The following is a 23,092-nucleotide window of genomic DNA, read 5'->3' as shown; positions in this document are numbered from 1 at the left end:
TGTCTCCTCTTGACACACAAACAATAAAGAGTAGTCAAAAGGAGGATGAGATTGATTGGCAACCGAGAAAAGAAGTCAAAGGTATGGCTGAAATCGTAAATAATGTTCTATTTACTGCTGGCAATGCCCTGATAAAGAGTCTGTTAATTGTTTTATGTAAGAACAGTTTGCATTCCTCAGAATATTGGGTATATTTCATTTGTAATCACATTTATTTGTAATTATTTCAATGCATTTTCTCCCTTTGCTACAGGTGTTTAGTATATTTAGGAGGATTTTGTAAGACAAAGTAAACACTACCTCTTGTTCAACGTCCCACCCATAAACTTGCATTCACATAGCACCATGAATAAAGCAAAATGTTTCGAGGTGTTTGTCACCGATCTCCCTTGGCATAATGAACATATTAAACTTGCTATTTTTGGTTCAAATGTTGTGTTTATTAAGGAGCAGAAAATCACTAATAAGAGGGAACCAAGCAAAAAGCATGTGCGGTTCTTAACGAACAGCATCAGCTAAAGGTAATTGGTGATGCCTAGGATTAATTAGCCTTTAATTGGCTTCGCACACTATCTATTCACCATCATGAGACAATGCAACCTCAAGGAGACAAGCCAATTACAGTCACAGCAACCTGAACAGAGAAATTGATTGTACGTTGCATTGCACAATTGTCCAATTTTTACTCAAAATACAACTAACCCTTCATTTCATTGCTGTCACTCATTGGTGTCCTGCCCTGCTGTCCAGAGGTGGCAGGGTCCCTCAGTTAAGGGCTTTTTTAGAGGTCCTCCCCTCTACCACTGAGGACGTGGTGTGGAGGGTGTTACGTGCAGCAGACCTGTGCAATTTTAGCTTGAGCTGATTCACAGACTCCCAGTCTGCCCATCGTGCCTATGGTCTTAATGAATCCCAGTTCCACATTCGTACAGATCATGCGAGGTTCCAGCCCTCTTTTATCACTCAAAGGCGCTGAACTGAGCCTCAGCCTTTGGTTGGATTTCATCAAGATACTCTAGGTCTTTAATAAACTGATGCAGACAGATTGGAGGCCACCCCTCGAAGATCTGGCCCTTGAGCCTACTCAAGGTATTCATTAACAGCTCCAGGCAGCAGAGCAGACTGCCTGCATCTCCTCCATGGATACGTGTCCCTGGAGATGGAGCATGTGTTTTCCCAAGTACCCAAGTGAACACGCAGGGGCTGGAGTTCATCATCTCTCCTCAAAGCTAAATTTCAATCAATTTCCTCAAACCATTTTCCTTTAAAGAGCTGTCTATTATTTAATTTCTTCGTTTGTGTTTCATTGAATGAAAGTAGTATCGAAGCACATTTTCCAGTTTCCTATGAGCCGCACTGTGGGAGTGACAGACTCTGTGAAGCCAGTTGTGATAATGAACAGCCCTTCCCAGATTCTAATGTAACATTGCATTTTCTCTGTTAAGGTATATATTTGAAAGCAGCCCAAGTTGGGTCAGGATAGCTTTAAGTTTCTTTGTGTTACCATCTCAGTGCTGCCCAATTATGGCCTACAATCTGCAATTTCATGTATGCTAGTAGCAATGGAGTGTTCAATGATCTTTCCTTTCGCAGAAGACAGTCTGGATGGTGACCGTGAATATGTCACATCCGATGTCCGCTTCCCATACTACCCAAGCGTCATCTTCGCCATCATAGGCAGCTCGGTGGTCTTCATCCTCCTGGTGGCCCTGCTCGCCATGATGCTGCACCATCACCGCAAGAGAAACAACCTGATTGGTCACGTCACGCCACCCCTGCACCGCCTGCAGCACCCACTGCTCCTGTCGAGGCTGGTCATTCTAGACCGCAGCCACCACTGCAATGTCACATACAGCACCAGCAATGGCATCCAGCTCACGCCCAGCTCCATGTACCACCAGCCACTGGCAATGGAGGAAGTACCACCCTCGTACTCTGAGGCTGTGCTGGAACACAGGTAGGGAGCTAATTGTCCCAACAAGCCACAGACAATGAAAGCTATGTTGGTTTCAATTATAGATTTCACTCGTTACTCACAGACAGTTGTTTTATAACTGGATCTCCAATGGTTTCTGGAATGTTAACCAGAAAATACAGCTCAACATTTGCCTTGTGACAAAGCAGTCCACTCTGTCGCCTTAAACTCTCTACCACATCTGCACAGTGGTTACAATATGTGTACCTGCAAGATCAACCATAGTCAATGACTAAGGCTGTGTTTCAGCAGTACCTCCCAGACCCATGACTTGTACTGCAAATCTCAATTCAGGAAAGTAAATTGTGTACCATTCTGGTAGCCCAGCTAGAGGAAAGATATTATTAAATTGGAAAGGGTGCAGAAAAGATTTACGAGGAAGTTGCTGGAACTATAGGGGTGGAGTTATAATGAGAGGCCGTGTTTTTTCTCTGGAGCATAGGAGCTTAAGGGGTAACATTATGGAGGTTTATAAAATCATAAGGGGCATAACTAAGGTGAATAGCCAAAGTCTTTTCCCTCGGGTAGAGTAGTTCAAAACTAGAGGGCATAATTTTAAGTTGAGGGACGGGGAAAGATTTAACAGGGACCTCAAGGTGACATTTTCACATAGAGGGTGATTTGTACAGTTATAACATTTAGAGTTGTAGAATCATAGAGATATACAGCACAGAAACAAACCTTTTGGTCCAACTCATCCATGCCAACCAGATATCCTAACCTAATCTAGTCCCATTTGCCAGCACTTGGCCCATATACCTCTAAACCCTTCCTATTCATATACCCATCTAAATGCCTTTTAAATGCTGTGAATGTACTAGCCTCCACCACTTTCTCTGGGAGCTCATTCCATACACGTACCACCCTCTGTGTGAAAATGCTGCCCCTAAGGTCCCTTTTATATCTTTCCCTTCTTACCCTAAACCTATGCCCTCTGGTTCTGGACTCCCTCACCCCAGGGTGGGTGTCTATTTATCCCATCCATGCCCCTCATAATTTTGTAAACCTCTATAAGGTCATCCCTCAGCCTCTGACGCTCCAGGGAAAACAACCCCAGTCTATTCAGCCTCTCCCTGTAGCTCAAATCGTCCAACCCTGGCAACATCCTTGTAAATCTTTTCTGAATCTTTTCAAGTTTCACAACATCCTTCCGATAGGAAGGAGACCAGATTTGGTCTCAGAATTGCCTGCAATATTCCAACAGCGGCCTAACCAATGTCCAGTACAGCTGCAACCTGGCCTCCCAATTCCTTTACTCAATGCTGTGACCAATAAAGGAAAGCATACCAAATACCTTCTTCACTCTCCTATCTACTTGTGACTCTACTTTCAAGGAACTATGAACCTGCAGTCCAAGGTTTTTTTGTTCAGCAACACTCCCAGGACCTTATCATTAAGTATATAAGTTCCTGCTCTGATTTGTTTTTCAAAAATGTAGCACCTCATGTTTATCTAAATTAAACTCCGTCTGCCACTCCTCAGCCCATTGGTCTATCTGATCAAGATCCCACTTGAACTATGAGGTAATCTTCTTGGCTGTCCACTGCATCTCCAATTTTGGTGTTATCTGCAGACTTACTAACTATCCCTCCTCTGTTCATATCCAACTCATTTATATAAATTACAAAAAGCAATGGACCTGGCAAATTTGGACAGGTACATGAATAGGAAAGATTTAGAGAGGTATGGGCCAAACAGAAGCAAGTGGGACTGGTTTACTTTGGGAAACCTGGTCACATGGGTGAGTTGGACCAAAGGTCTGTTTCTGTGCTGTGTGGCTGTACGACTCTCAGTCAAAACACTGGAACTGCCTCCCTGATGGCACTACATTTTCCACACAGACAGCAGCAGTTCACCAAAGCAGTTCAGCACTACCTTCTCAAGAGTTTCTAGGGATGGGCAATAAATGCTGCCCCCTTGATGGTGACATGGGAAGATTCTGAAATCTTCTCTCGTTGGATTGTGTGTTGGGAGCAACTGCCTGATGCTGCAGTGGCCTCAAACAAAGCGAGAATTAATTGGTACCCAGTTGAGTTTGCTCCTGAATGTTTGCTGTTGCTCTGGTGAGGTCCAGTTTGCGTTGAGCAGACACCATTCACCATTACCCTGTGACCTCATGTCTGAAAGGGACCCCGACTCTAGAGAGCTGCCGCTCAATCTGATTGGCCAACTGCACTGTTAACCCAACAAACTCAAGATGAGCAGTGACCTCTGATTAGGCAGTTGCTGAAGGGTGAACCTAATGGTGCTTGGATTTAAAAAGTCATCTAGGATTTGGAATGGGTATTAGGACCCCAATGGGGGGATGCTGGGAGATGAGTTTGTGGGCTTGGGAGACCAGGAGGGTGGGGTTAGTCTTGGTGAGAGGGGCCACCACTGGACTCCCCCAAAAGGAGACAACCTCTCCCCTCTTACCTGACAGCCATTCACTCAGTGAAAGTTGCTGGGCTTACCCACATTATCCTCTCCTTACCCTGCACACATTAACCTAGTAGCAGAGGCAGAATGGAAACATTGAAAATAGGAGCAGGAAGAGGCCATTCACCTGCACCTGACCATGGCTAATCATCCAACTCACCGCCGCCACCCACCTCCCGTTCCCACTTTCCCCCTATATCCTTTGATCTCTTTATCCCTTACTCCTTCTTGAAAATGTTTCAATGCTTTGGCCTTGAATGCTTTCTTTGGTAGAGAATTCCACAGGCTCCCCACTCTCTGGGTGAAGAAATTTCTCCTCATCTCAGTCCTAAGTAGCCTTCCGCACATCTTTAGACTGTGACCCCTATTTCAGGACATCTTGGTCATTGGGAACACCCTTCTTGCGTTCATCTTGTTCAAATTTCTATGAGATCCCTCTCATTCTTTTAAACTGCAGTGAATACAAATCCTAACTGATCGGGTCTCTCATCATATGTCAGTCCTGCCCTCCTAGGAATTAGAATGGACCCTGAAGGTGGCCTTTAAACAATCTCTTATAATCTGCAATGGGCCTGAGGGAGTGTGGGCTGCCTGACTGTTTCCTCGCAGACCGTAATATGGGAAACTGGTCTGGAGCGTGCTGTAAAACAGCTGATCCAAACTCCCCTCCCCCATTCCCACCTTCCAAAACACAGCACAGTTTCGCAGGCTGAATTGACGATGTCGCAGGTTTTAAACAAGGAGAGAGGCCGGCAAAGCTGGTAGGGTTCAAAGAGCAAAAAAAAAGGCTAATCTGTGACAGGGTAGGGGGAGGGCAGGAGCGATTAGATGGCAAAAGGGACGATGGGAGTGAGCCAAAGGGTTGGTAGTGGGACGAGCACAGAAACAATAGGTGGACATGGAGGAGATTTAAATGAGAAAAGCAGCATCCACATCAACAGCTGCCATTCACAAAAAAAAAGATCGTGATACTTAGTGGTTACAGTCAAAAACTCTTGAACACTATTTTGATTCTATGAGTCATGAATCACATGACACCAGGTTAGAGTCCAACAAGTTGATTTGGAAGCGCTAGCTTTCAGAGTGCCACTCCTTCACAACCACCTGATGAAGGAGCAGCGCTTCGAAAGCTAGTGCTTCCAAATAAACCTGTTGGACTATAACCTGGTATTGCGTGATTTTTAACTTTGACAACCCCAGTCCAACTCCGGCATCTCCAAGTCATGGTAACCATTGACACCACTCACTGTTGACTCTGAAAGTCTCATTGGAGGGGGCTGAGAGCAAACAGGTTCCTTTGACTCAAACAGCTTGTGTCTTTGCTGTTGCTTGTTTTGCAGCACAGTCCATCCACCATGTAGGTGGGGGCCCTTTTCACATACCACCATCCAGGCTACATGGTGGCTCAGTGGTTAACACTGCTGCCTCACAGCACCAGGGACCCGGGTTCGAATCCACTCTCAAGTGACTGTGTGGAGTTTGCACGTTCTCCCCATGTCTGTGTGGGTTTCCTGCACGTGCGCTGGGGTTTCCTTCCACAGTCCAAAGATGTGAAGGTTGGGTGGATTGGCCATGCTAAATTGCCAATAGTGTTCAGGGATGTGCAGCCTAGGTGGATTAGCTATGGGGAATGCAAGATGATGATGATAGGTTAGGGGGTGGGATGCTCTTTGAGGAGGGGGGGTGGTGGTAAAGACTCGATGGGCCGAATGGCCTGCTTTCACTCTGTAGGGATTCTACAACTCAATGATCTCTGAAATATCAGGTGGCAATGGAAGTGTAAACATGAAGTATCAGTCAGGCACTCAGTTCGGAATACAATTCAGGAGCTCAGGCTAATGGTATTCTATATTACTCTTGAGACTTGTTCACAGGGTTATCTGGAAGACCATTAAGTGCTTTCTGACGCTCCCCAGAGCTTCTGTCAGTATCGTACATCCTCGTTAATGATCTGCTTGTTTCCGTGCTCATTTCCTTCTCATTTCTCCTGCAGGCCCCCATGGTTTGACCTCCCCCCTCCTCCATACCTACCAGATTCCGAGATCCCCAGCCGTTTGGAGCTGCCCCCCTACCGGTCCAGAGCAGGGAGCATGCTGAGCTTTGGACAGCCAGCTACCCTCCAGGGAAGTGCTGAAATGAGAGACTGCCTGCTCAACACCAGGTTAGAGGTGGGGCTCTGAGCAAAGCCACAGTGACCGCATGGAACAGCAGTTGTGTGTTCTTGCACTACTTATTATTTAAAGAGAGTTTGGATTGAAGGATTTAACTTGAGAAGCAAAAAGAATAATTCACACACTTTAACCATGGGTTTGTCCCTTTGTTGTGAAGACACAACTATGGCATCCAGCTGTGTGACCTTGAGGAATAAAATCCAATTTTTCCACTGATGTTCGACCCAGGAAACTTGCCCTTTTTGCGGACGTCTCTGTGGGGTAACCAGGAAACTGGACTCGAAATCTAAACAGGAAATACCTAGAGATTTTGAGGGATGAATGATCTCGGATAAGCTCCTGATATAAATGCACTCTCTCACCGATTAAAGAAACATTGCGAATCACTAAAGTGTTTCAAACAAATGATCTAGACATAACAGGCGCAGAATCTGCTGATTTTTATGATTGCGTTGCTAAATGTAAATTCTACATTTCAGAATCTGAAAACACAGTATATTCTCACACTTCTGCTCTGGGTATTCAAATAGAGCAGAATCACTGTTTATCTTGTGAGGCAGCCATCTGTTTCGGTTCCTCTTCTCTCTTTCCCCTTCCTCCAAGCTGACACCCAGCCTGCTGGCGTTTTCCCCTTAGCAGAACATGTCCTGAAGTCACTTCACCATTCACAGTCCTGGCCTCATGTGGTGGGATGAGTGGAGGAACTCAATTGCATTGACATTTCCGTGCCATCTGTGCCAGGAAACAAACTCAAAAGCCGCGGATGTGCCTTTTCAACAGCGCACGTCCTGAGGAATCTCAGGGCCACCTACCACCTTAACTGAAAGCAAGAAAGAGGTGAAAGAGCACGTGCCAGAGATCTGCGCTGCTGCATCTACTTCACCACTGTCTCTGGGTGTCAGAGCAGCAGCTGTTTCTAACATTAGACAAGGGTATAAGGCAAGTAGGCAGAGCTGGGGAAAATCCACTCCCATCCCCTGCAGTGCTGGAGTTGGTTTTCCACTTACAGGTGATTCACCACAATCTTGACAATAATGATGTAAGGCTTCAAGATGCATGTTTTCCGATGAAAATTTACAAGTGGACATCTGTATCCTGTGCAACCACACTGAGTTAACCTTCAGAGCTCACATAAACAACATGCCCTGCAACATCTCACTCTTTCAGATTTCAAGCCTCATGTTGCTACATCAGGAAGGACTTAATGACAAAATTAAAACCAGCTGTTCCAAAGTGAAAAACAAAAATTCACATCTTTCATTTTCTTTCATTTTGTAAACAGTGTCAGGATTTACTCTGCATTTCAAACGAGTTTTGTTTGTGTTCCAAGATTCACTCCTCCGTCACAAAAATGATAGTATTGTCCCATTATGTGGTTGTCACTTATATAATTGTGTAAATTCCCTCGAGACAAAGCAATGTTGTTTGATTTGATTGTTTATATTCATATAGTGTTAAAGGTGGATGGTCTTTCACACATGAACAGAACCATAAACCCGTTTGCCCATAACAGAGATGTGCTCATCATTTCACAGGTACACGTATCAGAAGGGATATGGGCTAAGTGCTGGCAAATGGGACGAGATTTATTTAAGATATCCAGTTGGCATGGACAAGTTGGACCTAATGGTCTGTTTCCGTGCTGTACATTTCTATGACTGCATAACGGAAACCTGTCCGATACTGTCTTCAATATCAGCAGGCATTTGCCAGTCAAATATTCGTGATGTAGATACACCAACACACATTTATCCAAGAAATTACACTCCACCAATGACCCTGCAATTGCATAGCATTCCACTTACCAAGCTTCTGTCACGTGTCTGAAGATTTACTGTACCCGATATTCCTTTCCAATGTACTATAAAAAAGTGTTAGCATCAAAGAAATTGTGCCAAACTCACTCCCCATTTGATAGAATACCACTGTAAAATATATCAAATTCTTGTCATATCAAGGTGTACAATTGACTACTTATTGAACAATACCAGGCCAACTGCATTTCAAACAATTCTACAGGATTAAGCCTCCCTACTGGTGTAAATTTACATTGTCCCACTCCCAGAATTCCATAGTATGACCTCCCATCTGAATATATTCAACAACAAACCTCATATGTTCTGTTGGATTCCATTGTAATAAACCTCTCTAGTGTTCATTCCTTTTCTCTGGAATTTCTCTGTATAGCCACCTGTTATTGGACAGAATTCCTCTGCACACTCATCTCCTATTGTATGAAATTCACTTTAAATCTTCCTCCTCATTAACGGAATGTGCTTTTAAATCCATTTGCCCTTGTAAAGATTACACCGCACAAAGTCACATGCCAACTGACAGAAACACACCACTTCATTCAGTACCATTACATTCAAAACTACTGTGATGTTTAAACAGCTTCCATTCCTAAACACATACGCTGAACTGACAACACCTTGAATTTTAATCACTCCCACTGTACTGAACCCCCTCCCATTGTAAGCAATCCCACTGTGCCAAACACTCTCCCATTGTAAACAATCCTACAGTACTGAACCGCTCCCATTGTAAACAATCCCACTGTACCAAACCCTGTCCCATTGTAAACAATCCCACTGTACCAAACCCCCTCCCATTGTAAACAATCCCACTGTACCAAACCCTCTCCCATTGTAAACAGTCACTGTACGAAATCCTCTCCCATTGTAAACAATCCCACTGTACCGAACCCCCTGCCATTGTAAACAATCCCACTGTACTGAACCCTCTCCCATTGTAAACAGTCACTGTACCGAACCCGTTGCCATTGTTAACAATCCCACTGTACCGAACCCTCTCCCATTGTGAGCAATCCCACTGTACCAAACCCTCTCCCATTGTAAACAATTCCACTGTATCGAACCCCCTCCTGTGTAAATAATCTCACTGAACAATTCTGTCTCACTATTAACATTCACACTGTACCAAACCATCTCTTACTTCCTCCCGTGCTGATTTTGATGGCCCTAGTCACATTGAATGCTATCCTAATTTGAAGGCTTAGCCTAACATTAAGTTCCACCTGTTAACATCGGTTTCACTTGGAGTCTCACTCTCGCTCATTCATTACTGAGATTGGTCAACCTCCTCATTGACTGCATAGCATTTTGGAGACGATCACTGAATGGATGGCATAACTTGGTAAAACATTTAAATAGTCAGCGTTTAAAGATCAAATTTCCAACCCATCAGATGAATGATCTGCATCTTAACTGGATTTGCATTTGAAGATTTATGCCTTGGAAGACGAATCACTTGTTGGTATCAGATGCTTCTAGCAGCAGTTATTCAGCCCATTAATGTCCCAAGCCAAGGCAGCTGGACTGAATTATTTCTTGCTGTTTATGTTTCAGCTCCATGTTTTATGCCTCGTAAAATCGTGTAGCATCCACTTGCATGAATAATTGAATTTTGGAAATAGCTAGCCTTGTACCTCAAGAACCAAGTAGCAAACTGAATCTAAATCAGAATTTCAGTCCAGCAGTAGCTGTGTCCCTGTTCCTCACTGAATCTTCTGCTTCTACATCTTGGCTGAGGAGTATTGCTTGTCGTATTTCAGAGGGAATCACGCTATTTAAAGTTTTGAATTGGATTTTGATAGTAAACACTAAATCAGGGTTACTGTTGGACAGTGTATCTACTGGGTATGCAAAGAGAAAAGTCCTTTTGTTATATTGCTTTCGCAGTAATATTTATGTGTTCTGAGAGAGAGAGATATTTCATCTTTGCAGCACTGTCGTGTATTTGTGCCAACATTTATGTCCTAGCCCTGCTACAGTATTCCAGCAAATCCCAGTGGAAGCTGGAGGAATGGCAACTAAATTAAACAGCCTTCAGGGGTCAACCTTGAGCTCAACAATTTCAGAACCATGAACTCTGATGCCTGTTCTGATTCCCACCCCAGTGTTTGTTTGCATGAGCTTGCTATCAGGAGAACTGGCCTATTTTCCACTGTTAGTATCCACCTTCTCTTCACCAGTATCTCTCCTCTGCTGTGATGAGCACTTCCTTTGCCTGTTGATCTGCAGCACCTTTCCCATCTGTTCCACTCTACTTCTCTCTGCTTCTTCTACACCGTCACCTTCCCAGCCCCCATTTTAGCCTTGACCAAGAGTCACCGAGAACTCAAAATGTTTGTGTCTTCACAGATGCCTCTGCCAGGCCTGCTCAGATCCTGCAGCACTCTCTGTTTTCGTTCCATTGTGATCTGCTGCAGTCTGTAAATTCTTCTGAAAATTAAATGTGTTGGAAAGGAAAAGTGGCCGATAGAAGATGGTTGATTTGTCAGACCTTCCCTTCCTGGCTCCTACTCCATTCTTGAAGAAAGGTGGTCATCGAAAACTATTTCCTTGCCCTGAGAGACCTGGATCTGAATCCAGAGTAAGGTGAAGTTCCCCTGTTGTATATGGATATACAATCTCTGTTTGGGTGCAACTGAGGAAGAAGTGGAGCACTCAGCCCCTTTGAGCTTACTGCCTCACTCAGTTGAGTTACACTGACCTGTACCTCACATCATTTAGCTCCCCATCCTCAAAGACTCCAAAGTAACATCCCAGTCTTCAAATTTCCATTTGTCCCATCACCATCATCCCTCTCGGGTAAGGATTTCAAAATTTCCACTGTCTTTTGAGTGATTTCTGTCCTGAATGTCGCCCTGATTTTTAAGACTAAATGCCATTGTTCTTTATTTCCTGTATCCACTCTGTCAAACACTTGTAGCATTTTAAATGCATCAGTTTCATCCCCCTTCAATCTTCATTCCTCAAGGGAATACAGGCTGTGCTAATGCAACCTTCATGAGGATGTCCTCATCCTATAAGCCCCGTTATTGTTCAGCTCCTAAAGGACACAGGACCATGGCTTAAGACTTCACACAGAATTGAAGAATGGGCGACAGCAGAGAAGGGGACCATTCAGCCCATTGTAGCAGCTATGCTAGCTTGTTGCAAAAACAAATGTGCCTGTTCCACATAGCCCTGGCCATTCTTTCCCGTAGCCCAGCAAATTGTTTGTTGTTCCTAATCCCCATTCAAAAGCCACAATTGAAAGTGCCTCCACCAGACTCTTGGGCAGTGCATTTTGGATCTCTGTCATAGGTTAGTAATTGTACTTTGAAAGACCAAAGGCTGTAACAAATGTACATAGTGGTAAATCAGTTGATTTTATTTTAGAATCTTAAAATCCCCACAGTGTGGAAGCAGGCCAATTTGGCCCATCAAGTCTCCAAAGAGCAGCCCACCCAGAGTCAACCTCCATGTATAACCGCCTATACCCTATAACCGCCATAGCTAATCCACCCAGCCTGCACATTCCTGCACACTATGGGTGAATTTAGCATGGCCAATCCACCTAACCTGCTCATCTTTGGACTATGAGAGGAAACCGGGAGCACCTGGAGGAAACCCGCGCAAACACAGGGACAATGTGCAAATTCCACACAGACAATTGCCCAAGTCTGGAATCGAACCCAGGTCCCTGGCTCTGTGAGGTAGCAGTGCTAACCACCATGCCACCGTTCCAGTTCATCTCACAACGTGACTCTTTGGTGTGAAATTAACTGCCTTAAACTACCAATTCACACTAAGGATCCTATGCCATTGAAATAATTACAAAACCTTGCAGTCAACAAGCCAGTCTCCTACAACGTGTAATAAGCACAGCATCGTTACTAAAGGTGGCATACGTTTAAACCAGGAATTCTTCAGGTTCAGACTATGTACTGGGAATGGTAAAACTCCAGGTTTCACTGCTGCTGAAACTATCTTCTACCACAGTTTAATTGGAGAAGTCAACATGAAAAGCCATAACCACATAATCGAAAACTTTCATTCCCCAGGAATATTTGTGTACATCTGTTTTGTTCCTCTGTAAAGAATTCACTTTCTTCCTAAATTGTTATGACCAGAAATAAACCAGTATTTAACAAAGATTCATCACAATGTTGTTTTATACTCTGTGCGTTGATTTATTCAACTCAGAATTCCATATGCGTTTTTTGTCACTTCTTCGATTCGCCCTTCCACTTTCAGTGATCCGTGCACAAAAACCCACATGTGCCTTTGTTCCTGCAACTTACTGAGCCTTCTGTCCTTTGTTTTCTAATCCCTCTCAAAGGCAGGCTGCAAGTAGGGCTGCGGTGCAAAACAAATATATAAAAATGTCAAGAAAACAAGACTAAAGCTCGATTTCTGAATGCACAGAGCATTTGCAATAAGGTTTAGGAATGTATATAGTAAATAGTTGTAAACAGGAGTGCTATGATTGTGATTACTGAGATATGGGGGAACCAAGCTTAGGAACTGAATATCCAATGGTATTCAATCTTCAGGAAGGACAGAAAAATGGAAAAGGAGATGGAACAGCATTGATAGAGAAAGATGAAACTAGTGCAAGAGTGATCAAGGATACTGGTGCAGGAAGTCTACATGTGGAGCTAAGAATCAACAAGTGGAAGATGACATTAGTAGGAATGGTCTATAGACCTCCAAACAGCATTGGTTAGGTAGGGATGGCATCAAATAGGGAATTACAGATGCATGCAACAAAGGGGCTGCTACAATCATGAGGACTGTTTTCTACGTACAGACTGGGCTTAGAAGTCTAACAAACCATCTTAGCAATTTAGCAGTAATAACCACTGTGGTGGGTAAATTCCTGGAGTGTGGACAAGTTGAGGTTAGACAGATACATTGTGGAACCAACTGGGGAACAGGCTATCCTGGATTTGCTTTTGTGCAATGAAAAGGGACTAATTAATAATCTTATTATGGGAGGTCTTCAAGAGAGCGTGACCATAACATGATGGAATTCTTCACATTTATCCACATTATACTTAAGCAGTGGGAGCTAGGAAGGTGCTTGCTCCTTTAGCAACTGGGATGGATCTCTTTAGGCTGAATGTACATCACACCCATAACTGGTATCGATTCTAAATACTGTTGGATGGGGTCCAGAGAGCTTCATGTGAGGATGTGTTAATGGTTTAATGCCTAAGGTTCCCATCCAGCAGGTAGTGCCCACTGCTGTCTTTCACCTGCATTGTTTAGGAGTCTGTGCAATGCAATTGGCCTTTGAAGAGCTGTACATCGCTCAACGCACCTTCCCTCACGGAATGAAACATTTACCCCTCCCAGTCTGGGGGTTGGGGGCAGCTATTTTCAACTCCATTGGACACTTGGTATTGACAATAGAAAATAGCAGGGTCACTCCTCACTCTGTGAGTCTCACTGTGAACCTGTTACTCCTGGGGAATATCCTGAATGTAGACATTTCCTTCCTGGTACTCCTCCCTGTCAACTGAATTTCTCCAAGTCCCCACCCAACTCATCTGTCTTCAATCTTCATCTCCCCCACTTTATCCCCTGGCTCCAGGCAGAGCGAGACATCTATCCTGGTACAATCATGCTTTGTCCCCCACATGGAAATCTCTTGATTTCAATGACCCCATCCTTCTCATGCCTAACACCTTTCCCTTTAATACTCTATCATACCACTCCACCTAGATATTGAGTCATTCCCCTTTCACCTGTATTATCCCCTCAGTTACAATCCCCACAATTGAGATACCACTTCCCTCCCACAGCAGAGAGCCCTGATAAACGCCCCTATTCTTTCTCCTTTGGCTCTCAGCAGATGAACTTTTACTGAGGACTACTCCCTTTCGACTGAGACAGAACCATTTGGTTGAATCACGTGCAGTGGGTATAATGCTGGCAGAGGGCACGTGAGATATTGTCATAGCATGGTACCACAGAGCAACATTTCTGTCTCCTTGACCAACGCCAATGTGCTGGTGCAGAACCCTACTTTATGTGGATCAACGATGTGCCATCACGAGAAGGTGAGGCTGGTAGGTGTCAGATGGCAAGGTCTGTGGAGTAGGGGTGTCCGCGGCACTGCCAATGTGACCTTGTGTCCAAGATGGAGGCCGAGAGGAGCAAACAGTGAACGAGAATCAACTTCAGCTTCCACCTTGGGAATTCTGTCCAGGGGTGGGAACGTGGAAAACTGCTTGTAAGTGAGGCAAGATTAAGTAATGATGAGATGTTAAATGTATGCGATATTATTCAATTGGAAAGAGAGCAGAAAAGATTTACTAGGATGTTACCGGTTCTGGACGGTTTATGGAGAGGCTGGGACTTTTTTCCTTAGAGCGTAGGAGGTTAAGGGGTGACCTTGTAGAGGTTAATAAAAACGTGACGGTAATAGGGTAAGGGAGATCAAACTAGAGGGTATAGGCTTAAAGTGAGAGGGGTAAGATTTAAAAGGAACCTGAGGGGCAACGTTTTCACACAGAAGGTGGTGCATGTTTGGAATGAATAGCCAGAAGGAGTAGTAGAGGTGAGTACAACATTTAAAAAACATTTGGACAGGTACATGAACAAAAAAGGTTTAGAGGGATATGGGCCAAATACAGGTAAGTGGGACTAGTTTAGTCTGGGAAACCTGGTCAGCATGGACCAGTTAGACTGAAGAGTCTGTGTCCATGCTTATGACTCTATGAGATCTCTCATCGCTCACAAGTGAGAATCTCATTTCACACATTCTAAACTTGATTGACAAGTGGGATTCTTTGCTCTCAAGAAGTCCATTGCTGAACATCTCACACAATTCACTCAACTTTCTCACCATGACCCACAGTGTTCAAGAGCTCGGAGTATTCTGCGCCATTACACTCTATTACATAACAAACGTATTTGTGAGGCTGGAAAGGAAACCCTTGAAAAAGTCTCAAGAAAATCCATCGAAAAGGAATCACTTTGAATCTCGCTCTGGATAGACATACCTCCAGAGATTTCATAGTAATAGAAGCAGGAATAGACCATTTGGCCCATAGAGCTGATCTATCCATCATCTCAGTTCCTCCTACTTGCATTATTCCCCATAATCCTTAATTCCCCTACCATGCAAAAACCCATCTAACTGTGTCTTAAATATATTTAATGAAACTGCCTCTACTGCTTCCTTGGGCAGACAATTCCATAGATTCACTACTCTCTGGGAAAAGCAGTTCCTCCTCATCTCTGTCCTAAATCTACTCCCCATAATCTTGAGGCCATGTCCCCTAGTCCTAGTCTCACCCACCAGCGGAAACAACTTGCATGCCTCTATCCCTTTCATTATTTTATACGTTTCTATAAGATCCTCTAAATTCTAGTGAGTACAGTCCCAGGTGGCTCAACCTCTCCTCACAGGATAATGCTGTTCTCTCCAGATTCAATCTAGTGTACCACCTCCAAATCCAGTATATCCTTCCTCAAGTAAGGAGACCAGAAGTTGGCCGACTGTCTGTGTGAGTTTGCACATTCTCCCTGTGTCTGCGTGGGTTTCTTCTGGATGCTCCGGTTTCCTCCCACAGTCACAAAGATATGCAGGTCAGGTGAATTAGCCGTGCTAAACTGCCCATAGTATTAAGTGCATTAGTCAGAGGGAGGTGGGTCTGGGTGGGTTGCTCTTCGGAGGGTCGGTGTGGACTTGTTGGGCCGAAGGGCCTGTTTCCACACAGTAGGGAATCTAATCTAATCTAATACTCCAGGTACGGCCTCACTAACACCTTGTACAATTGCAGCAGAACCTCCATGCTCTTAAACTCAATCCCTCTAGCAATGAAAGCCAATATTCCGTTTGTCTTCCTGATTACCTGTTGCACCTGCAACTCAACTTTTAGCGATTCATGTACGAACACTCCTAAGTCCCTCTGCACAACAGCATGCTGCAATCTTTCACCATTTAAATGGTGAAAAGAGGTGTCATCATGTGACCCCCCTGAATGTCAAGTGACTCTTTCTCAGACTCCTGCCATTCATTGTTCAACACATCAGTCATCAAGGAACCCCATCTTTTCAGCGTGTTGCAGTCTGGTCATCCTGATGCACTGGGAAAACAACAGTCACACCCTCCATTTGTTTTCAGTCACTAGCAGACCTTGTCAATGGCCTAGTTACCTCAGGATGCACGCATTATCCTGTTTTGGTACTCCAGCCTTCCTTCTGCCCACTGTCAACCTAGTCAAGCCAGCAGTAATGTTTGTAGTGGCCAAGCAAGCTTCATGTTTTACCTGGTCTGTGGCTCCCTCTGCCTGCCACATTGGAAAATACTTCCTATATTTTGATTCCCTTTCTCTGTTTCTCCTCCCTGACCTGTGTTCGGCTGCTCTCAGAGCCCTGCCAGATACTCTTCAGTCCACCTGAAAGACAGAGAAGGATATGAATTGCCTACAATTCTCAACTACTATCTTGGACAGGCTTCTTGACTCTGCTTGGCATAGTGCACACTGCTTGCATGTGCATACAATACGTATATAAAATCTTAATATTTATAGCTAAACCCAATCAGAGGGAAATCAAGGAGCAATTCTTCACATAAATGGTGATTGAAATTTAGAATTCCCTCCCTAATAGAGGCCGTAGGTATTGGGTCAATTAATTGTTTAAGACTGCAGGTAAGTGGGACAAGAGATAGGGAGACAGAACAGACAAAGGGAGTTCAAATGCCGAACAGTCAGTCTCAAACTGAATTGTAAAAGGATTAGCACAGCATTAGCAGGTAAGGGTTGAGTAGTTGCAAGAGGCGGGGACCCCCAAGGCCCTATAGAAACATGCAACCTGGACCAGGGTGAACTGGAATGCAGAGTTCCTGGATCCACCCCAGTCCAACACCGGCTCCTCCCCACATCATGGAGTTCACAGAATGTAAGTCAGTGATGACAGAGGACAGACTGAGCTGTAGGAGAGAATGCAACTTACAAGGCTTGCACAGGCTGTAGTGACACATATGAAAGAGTTGTAGTTGTGGATGATTTACAATGGAAATGGCATGTGTGCACAATGTAGGAGCGATTTTGCTGAAGGCTGCCATGTGTAGGAGCTTTGAGGTTTGACTCAGTTGCTGTTTTATTTCAGATCTCTGGCATCTGCAGTATTTTGCCTTTATTGTAACATTTTTCACACTACCTGGTTCAGTCTAAGACAGCAGAGCACGTGGGTCTGGAATGCCGAATTAATGGTGAGAGCTGGACAATATTCTTTCTTAGCCATTGCTTGATGTCAGCCTACACGCTATGGCAGAGACTTTAAGCTGGGCACCACCAGTTCACATTTAGCAACCAGCTTTTAATCCATGGTTGATGTCACTGTTGTATAAGGTAATAGTTCTGAATGATGAAAGTTGATGTTACATTGACCTCCACCCGTTCTGTTGATATGCACACCATTCATGGTTGGAGACAGTGGGTCCTACACCATCCTAGTTCTACGCTATCCTATAGCTTCTGTGCTATAAGTAATCTTGTTAACTAAGAGTTGTTCTTCTGTAAAGATTGTACAATGGTGTATCCTCAAGCAGGCAATTAAGAAGGCAAATGGAATATTGTCCTTCATTGTTAGAGGGATGGAGTTTAAAAGTAGGGAGGTTATACAGCAGCTGTGTTGAGTCCTGGTGAGCCCCCACCTGGAGTACTGTGTGCAGGTTTGGTCTCCTTACTTGAGAAAAGATGGACTGGCACTGGAGGGGGTGCACAGGAGGTTCACTAGGTTGATTCCAGAGTTGAGGGGGTTGGTTTATGAGGAGAAATCAAATCAAGTGGGACGGTACTAATTAGACTTTAGAAGATTGAGGTGAGTTTTATAGAAACTTATAAAATTCTGAAGAGAACAGGTAAGATAAAAGCGGGGGGGGGGGGCGTGTGGGGGGTGTTGTGTTGTTTCCACTGGCCGGTGAAATTAGAACCAAGGGCACAGTCTCAAAATAAGGGGGAGCAGATTTCAGACTGAGATGAGGAGGAACTTGTTCACCTCAAGGGTTATGAATCTGTGGAATTCCCTGTCCAGGGAAGCAGTTGAGGCAACCTCGCTGATTTTTTTAAAGGCAAATATAGATAGATTTTTGAACAGTAAAGTAATTAAGGGCTATGGTGAGCAAGTGGATAAATGGAGCTGAGTCCATGCTAACAGCCATGATCTTATTGAATAGCTGAGCGGGCTCAAGGAGCCAATTGGCCTACTCCTGCTCCTATTTCTTATGTTCTCTACCACTGATCATTAGCCAAGCCCAAGACAAAGTGTTAACAAAGGAGGATTGGCGACAACAAATTACCTGAAGCAATCCTTGCACTGAATCACACAGTGGCAGAGTTGGCAGGTACAAAAGGTGCCGGGGCAACAAATAAACAAGAAATAGGAGAAAGGTAAAGCCATTATTAGGAGCGCAAATGCTTTGGATGTAGGTTTGCTCGCTGAGCCTGAAGGTTCATTTCCAGACGTTTTGTTACCCTAACGAGGTAACATCTTCAGTGGGCCTCAGGCAAAGCACTGCTGAAAATTCCTGTTTTCTATTTATATGCTTGGGTTTCTTTGGGTTGGTGATGTCATTTCCTGTGGTGAAGTCACTTCCTGTTCCTTTTCTCAGGGGGTGGTAGATGGGGTCTAACTCAATGTGTTTGTTGATAGAGTTCCTGTTGGAATGCCATGCTTCTAGGAATTTTTATGCATGTCTTTGTTTGGTTTGTCCGAGGATGGATGTGCTGTCCCAGTCAAAGTGGTGTCCTTCCTCATCCGTATGTAAGGATACTAGTGAGAGAGGGTTATGTCTTTTTATGGCTAGTTGATGTTCATGTATCCTGGTGGCCAGTGTTCTGCCTGTTTGTCCAATGTAGTGTTTGTTACAATCCTTGCATGGTATTTTGTAAACGACACTAGTTTTGCTTGTTGTCTGTGTAGGGTCTTTCAAGTTCATGAGCTGCTGTTTTAGTGTGTTGGTGAGTTTGTAGGCCACCATGATGCCAAGGGGTCTGAGTAGTCTGGCCGACATTTCCGAGATGTCTTTGATGTAGGAGAGCGCGGCTAGGGTTTCTGGATGTGTTTTGTCTGCTTGTTTGGGTTTGTTGCTGAGAAATCGGCGGACTGTGTTCATTGGGTACCCATTCTTTTTGAATACACGGTACAGGAGATTTTCCTCTGCTCTGCGTAGTTTCTCTGTGCTGCAGTGTGTATTGGTTCATTGAAATAATGTCCTGATGCAGCTTTGTTTGTGGGTGTTGAGATGATTGCTTCTATAGCTCAATATTTGGTCTGTACGTGTTGTTTTCCTGTAGACGCTGGTTTGAAGCTCCCCATTGGCTGTTCGCTCTACTGTGACATCTAGGAATGGCAGTTTGTTGGTCTTCTCAAGATTTTCTCAAAACTCGCTAAGCATAAATGCGCGAGGGCAGTGCAAGAACCAATGGGTATGGAAGGTTTGAACACCTCAATGAGATCAATTACAGGATGCAAGCTCAAGCGATGTGACTGACTGTGAACAAGGTCTGTCTGCTGTGAACAGGACCTAAACAGGAGCAGAGGGATTCAAACATATATATACACATCATCACAAAATATACAGCCCCACATACACATCATCACAAAATATACAGCCCCACATATATATCATCACAAAATATACAGCCCCACATATATATCATTATAAAATATATAGCCCCACATATATATCATTATAAAATATACAGCCCCACATATACATCATCACAAAATATACAGCCCCACATATATATCATTATAAAATATACAGCCCCACCTATACATCATCACAAAATATACAGCCCCACATATACATCATCTCAAAATATACAGCCCCACATATATATCATCACAAAATATACAGCCCCACATATATATCATTATAAAATATATAGCCCACATACACATCATCACAAAATATACAGCCCCACATATACATCATCACAAAATATACAGCCCCACATATATATCATTATAAAATATATAGCCCCACATATAGATCATCACAAAATATACAGCCCCACATACATATCATCACAAAATATACAGCCCCACATATACATCATCACAAAATATATAGCCCCACATATATATCATTATAAAATATATAGCCCCACATAAACATCATTATAAAATATATAGCCCCACATACACATCATCACAAAATATACAGCCCCACATATACATCATCACAAAATATATAGCCCCACATATATATCATTATAAAATATATAGCCCCATATATACATCATCACAAAATATATAGCCCCACATATACATCATCACAAAATATATAGCCCCACATATATATCATTATAAAATATATAGCCCCACATATATATCATCACAAAATATACAACCCCACATATACATCATCACAAAATATATAGCCCCACATATATATCATTATAAAATATATAGCCCCACATATACATCATGATAAAATATATAGCCCCACATATACAACATCACAAAATATATAGCCCACATATACATCATCACATAATATACAGCCCCACACAAACATCATCACAAAGTATATAGCTCACATATACATCATCATAAAATATACAGCCCCACATATACATCATCACATAATATACAGCCTCACATATATATATAAAATCATAAAATATTTAGCTTGCATATACATCATCACAAAATATATAGCCTCACATACACATCACCACAAAATATATAGCTCACGTATACATCACAAAATATGCAGCTCCACATAGACATCACCACAAAACATACAGCCACAAAATATACAGCCCCACATACACATCACCATAAAATATACAGCCACAAAATATACAGCCCCACATACACATCACCACAAAATATACAGCCCAACATATACATCATTATAAAATAAATAGCCCATATATACATCATCACAAACTATGCACCTCACATATGCATAAAATATACAGCCCCACATACACCTCACCACAGGATATAGAGCCCCACATAATATACGGTCCACATACATATCAAACATTCAGGTGCCCACTGAAGGCTGAGAGAGATGAATTTATGTAGATTTTATGTGGGCACATTTGAAGTTGGATGTGCAGGAAATGCAATGACAGCATGGATCCTTGACACAAACGACGTTTATATTGGCTTCAGGAAATGTGTTGAAAAATCATGAATAGCTCTGTTTAAGGCCAGTCTGCAACATAGAATCTGCAGCATACTATGTCCTTAAAGATTTTCCCAAAGCAAATATCGATGATTGAGGCACACTTACAGTCGTGAGCTACTTGTGGAATTAGGAAACTCTGTAAAAGAGGGAAGACGAGAGGTTGCTACATGGCTGCCAAATGAATGCAGCTGGCTGAGGGATAGGATTTTGACCCCCTAGAGATCTGTCTGAAGAGAACGTCTTTAGCTCCTAATTAAAAACTTTGCAGCAAAAATGAGCTGATGCTATTAAAGTTACCACAGCCTGGAATGTTTGGGCTTTGGCAAATATTGATGGCATCTCCAAGGGGGCAGCCCATCACAAATTAATGTGGGGAATGGATGCCCTGCTCATGAAAGCAAGGGGCACCATGTGGAGTTTGGATTGGGATGAGCACAGGAAGCACAGAGAGCCGTGAGCTGTGCATCCAGAGCTGGATCCCCTCAGTTACTGAGGCTCATTGACGACACCCACAATGGTCATCATGTCCTGAGTGAAGGGCCACGTGAGTTTCGGCAATAGCTCCCTTAATGTATAGCTGGTTTGCAGTACATGGTAACAAGCAATGCATGTACAATGTGTGTGTACACTTTTCTGGAAGTTGTCCTTACACCATTATCTTCTCACAGTTAGTGACACAGCTCCTTATTGCAACCATCAGGAATACGTGAGTAAACACTGAAGATAAGGCAGTGTGACATTGCTGCTCTTTTAACAAAGTTATGTTGCCCCTGGTTATTTTCAAAAGGGGTTGTAAAAAGCAGAGGTTCCGATTTGTCTGGGTTTAGGCCACTTTGATTATGGCTACCAGATACTGCCTAAGGCAGCAATCAAGGAAAAGGACTTTTAGTGTTATTTTTAAAAAAACATTTGTACAAAGAAAGAGGAGTGGTCAGTTCTCACAGTTCAGGGATTCTTCTAGTTTGGTTTAGTTTTAGCTAGGGATCCCAAGAGGCTGCTGGGAAAAAAAAGGAGTTCCATGTTTCAGCCAATGCTCCCTGGCAGATCCTCTCTGCAATCTCTCTCTCTCTCGTAAGAACCTGGATTTGAATTTACCTGTTTGCCAAGGGATGTGTTTATGGGATGTTGCAGGAAATCAGAACAGCTCTTTGTTAAGTTGCGGAGGATTTTGTGTCAGTCCAGTTTTCAAGTAGTTGCTATTCTAAATTTTGTTTTCTTTTGCTTGTGTTTCATTCGATAAATAAACTATGTTTTGATTAAAACTGAGTGGTTTGACCAGCTGCATCACTCCTGGAATATCCACTTTACACCTGCTTAAAACAACTAGAAACGTTAGGGCCTGGGCTACCTTCTTGAAATGTTCTGAAGGGGGTCTGGCCTAGTCCATAACGGCAGTGCTTTCCAAATATTATCCTGATGTGACCCCATCATATTGCCTCAGACTTGGTGTGACAGTCAAATGAAAATTAAGGGAAAGGAGCTTAGAGAGCCCTTGAGTAGAGAAGGGGGAGTTGTTAAGAAGGCAAGGTAAGTTTGGGGGGAGGTTGAAGTTATTCAGCAGGGGAGGGGG

At 43.4% G+C, this 23,092-nt stretch overlaps 1 protein-coding gene across 1 annotated transcript in view; it reads left to right on the top strand.

Moving 5' to 3' along the window:
* The window catches only part of ldlrad3 (low density lipoprotein receptor class A domain containing 3), a 49,299-nt gene extending 42,344 nt beyond the window's left edge, over window positions 1–6,955 (top strand). The window contains exons 5-6 of the mRNA XM_043706429.1: window positions 1,594–1,957; window positions 6,387–6,955. Of these exons, the coding sequence (XP_043562364.1) occupies window positions 1,594–1,957; window positions 6,387–6,573 (551 nt within the window). The 3' untranslated portion in view covers window positions 6,574–6,955. The remainder of the gene's footprint in view (window positions 1–1,593; window positions 1,958–6,386) is intronic.
* The last annotated feature ends 16,137 nt before the right edge of the window (window positions 6,956–23,092 follow it).

This window comes from Chiloscyllium plagiosum, chromosome 16 (assembly GCF_004010195.1).
Source record: "Chiloscyllium plagiosum isolate BGI_BamShark_2017 chromosome 16, ASM401019v2, whole genome shotgun sequence".
NCBI lineage: Eukaryota > Metazoa > Chordata > Chondrichthyes > Orectolobiformes > Hemiscylliidae > Chiloscyllium > Chiloscyllium plagiosum.
Note: the sequence above shows the minus strand (reverse complement) of the source record. Positions and strands in the feature narration are given on the sequence as shown.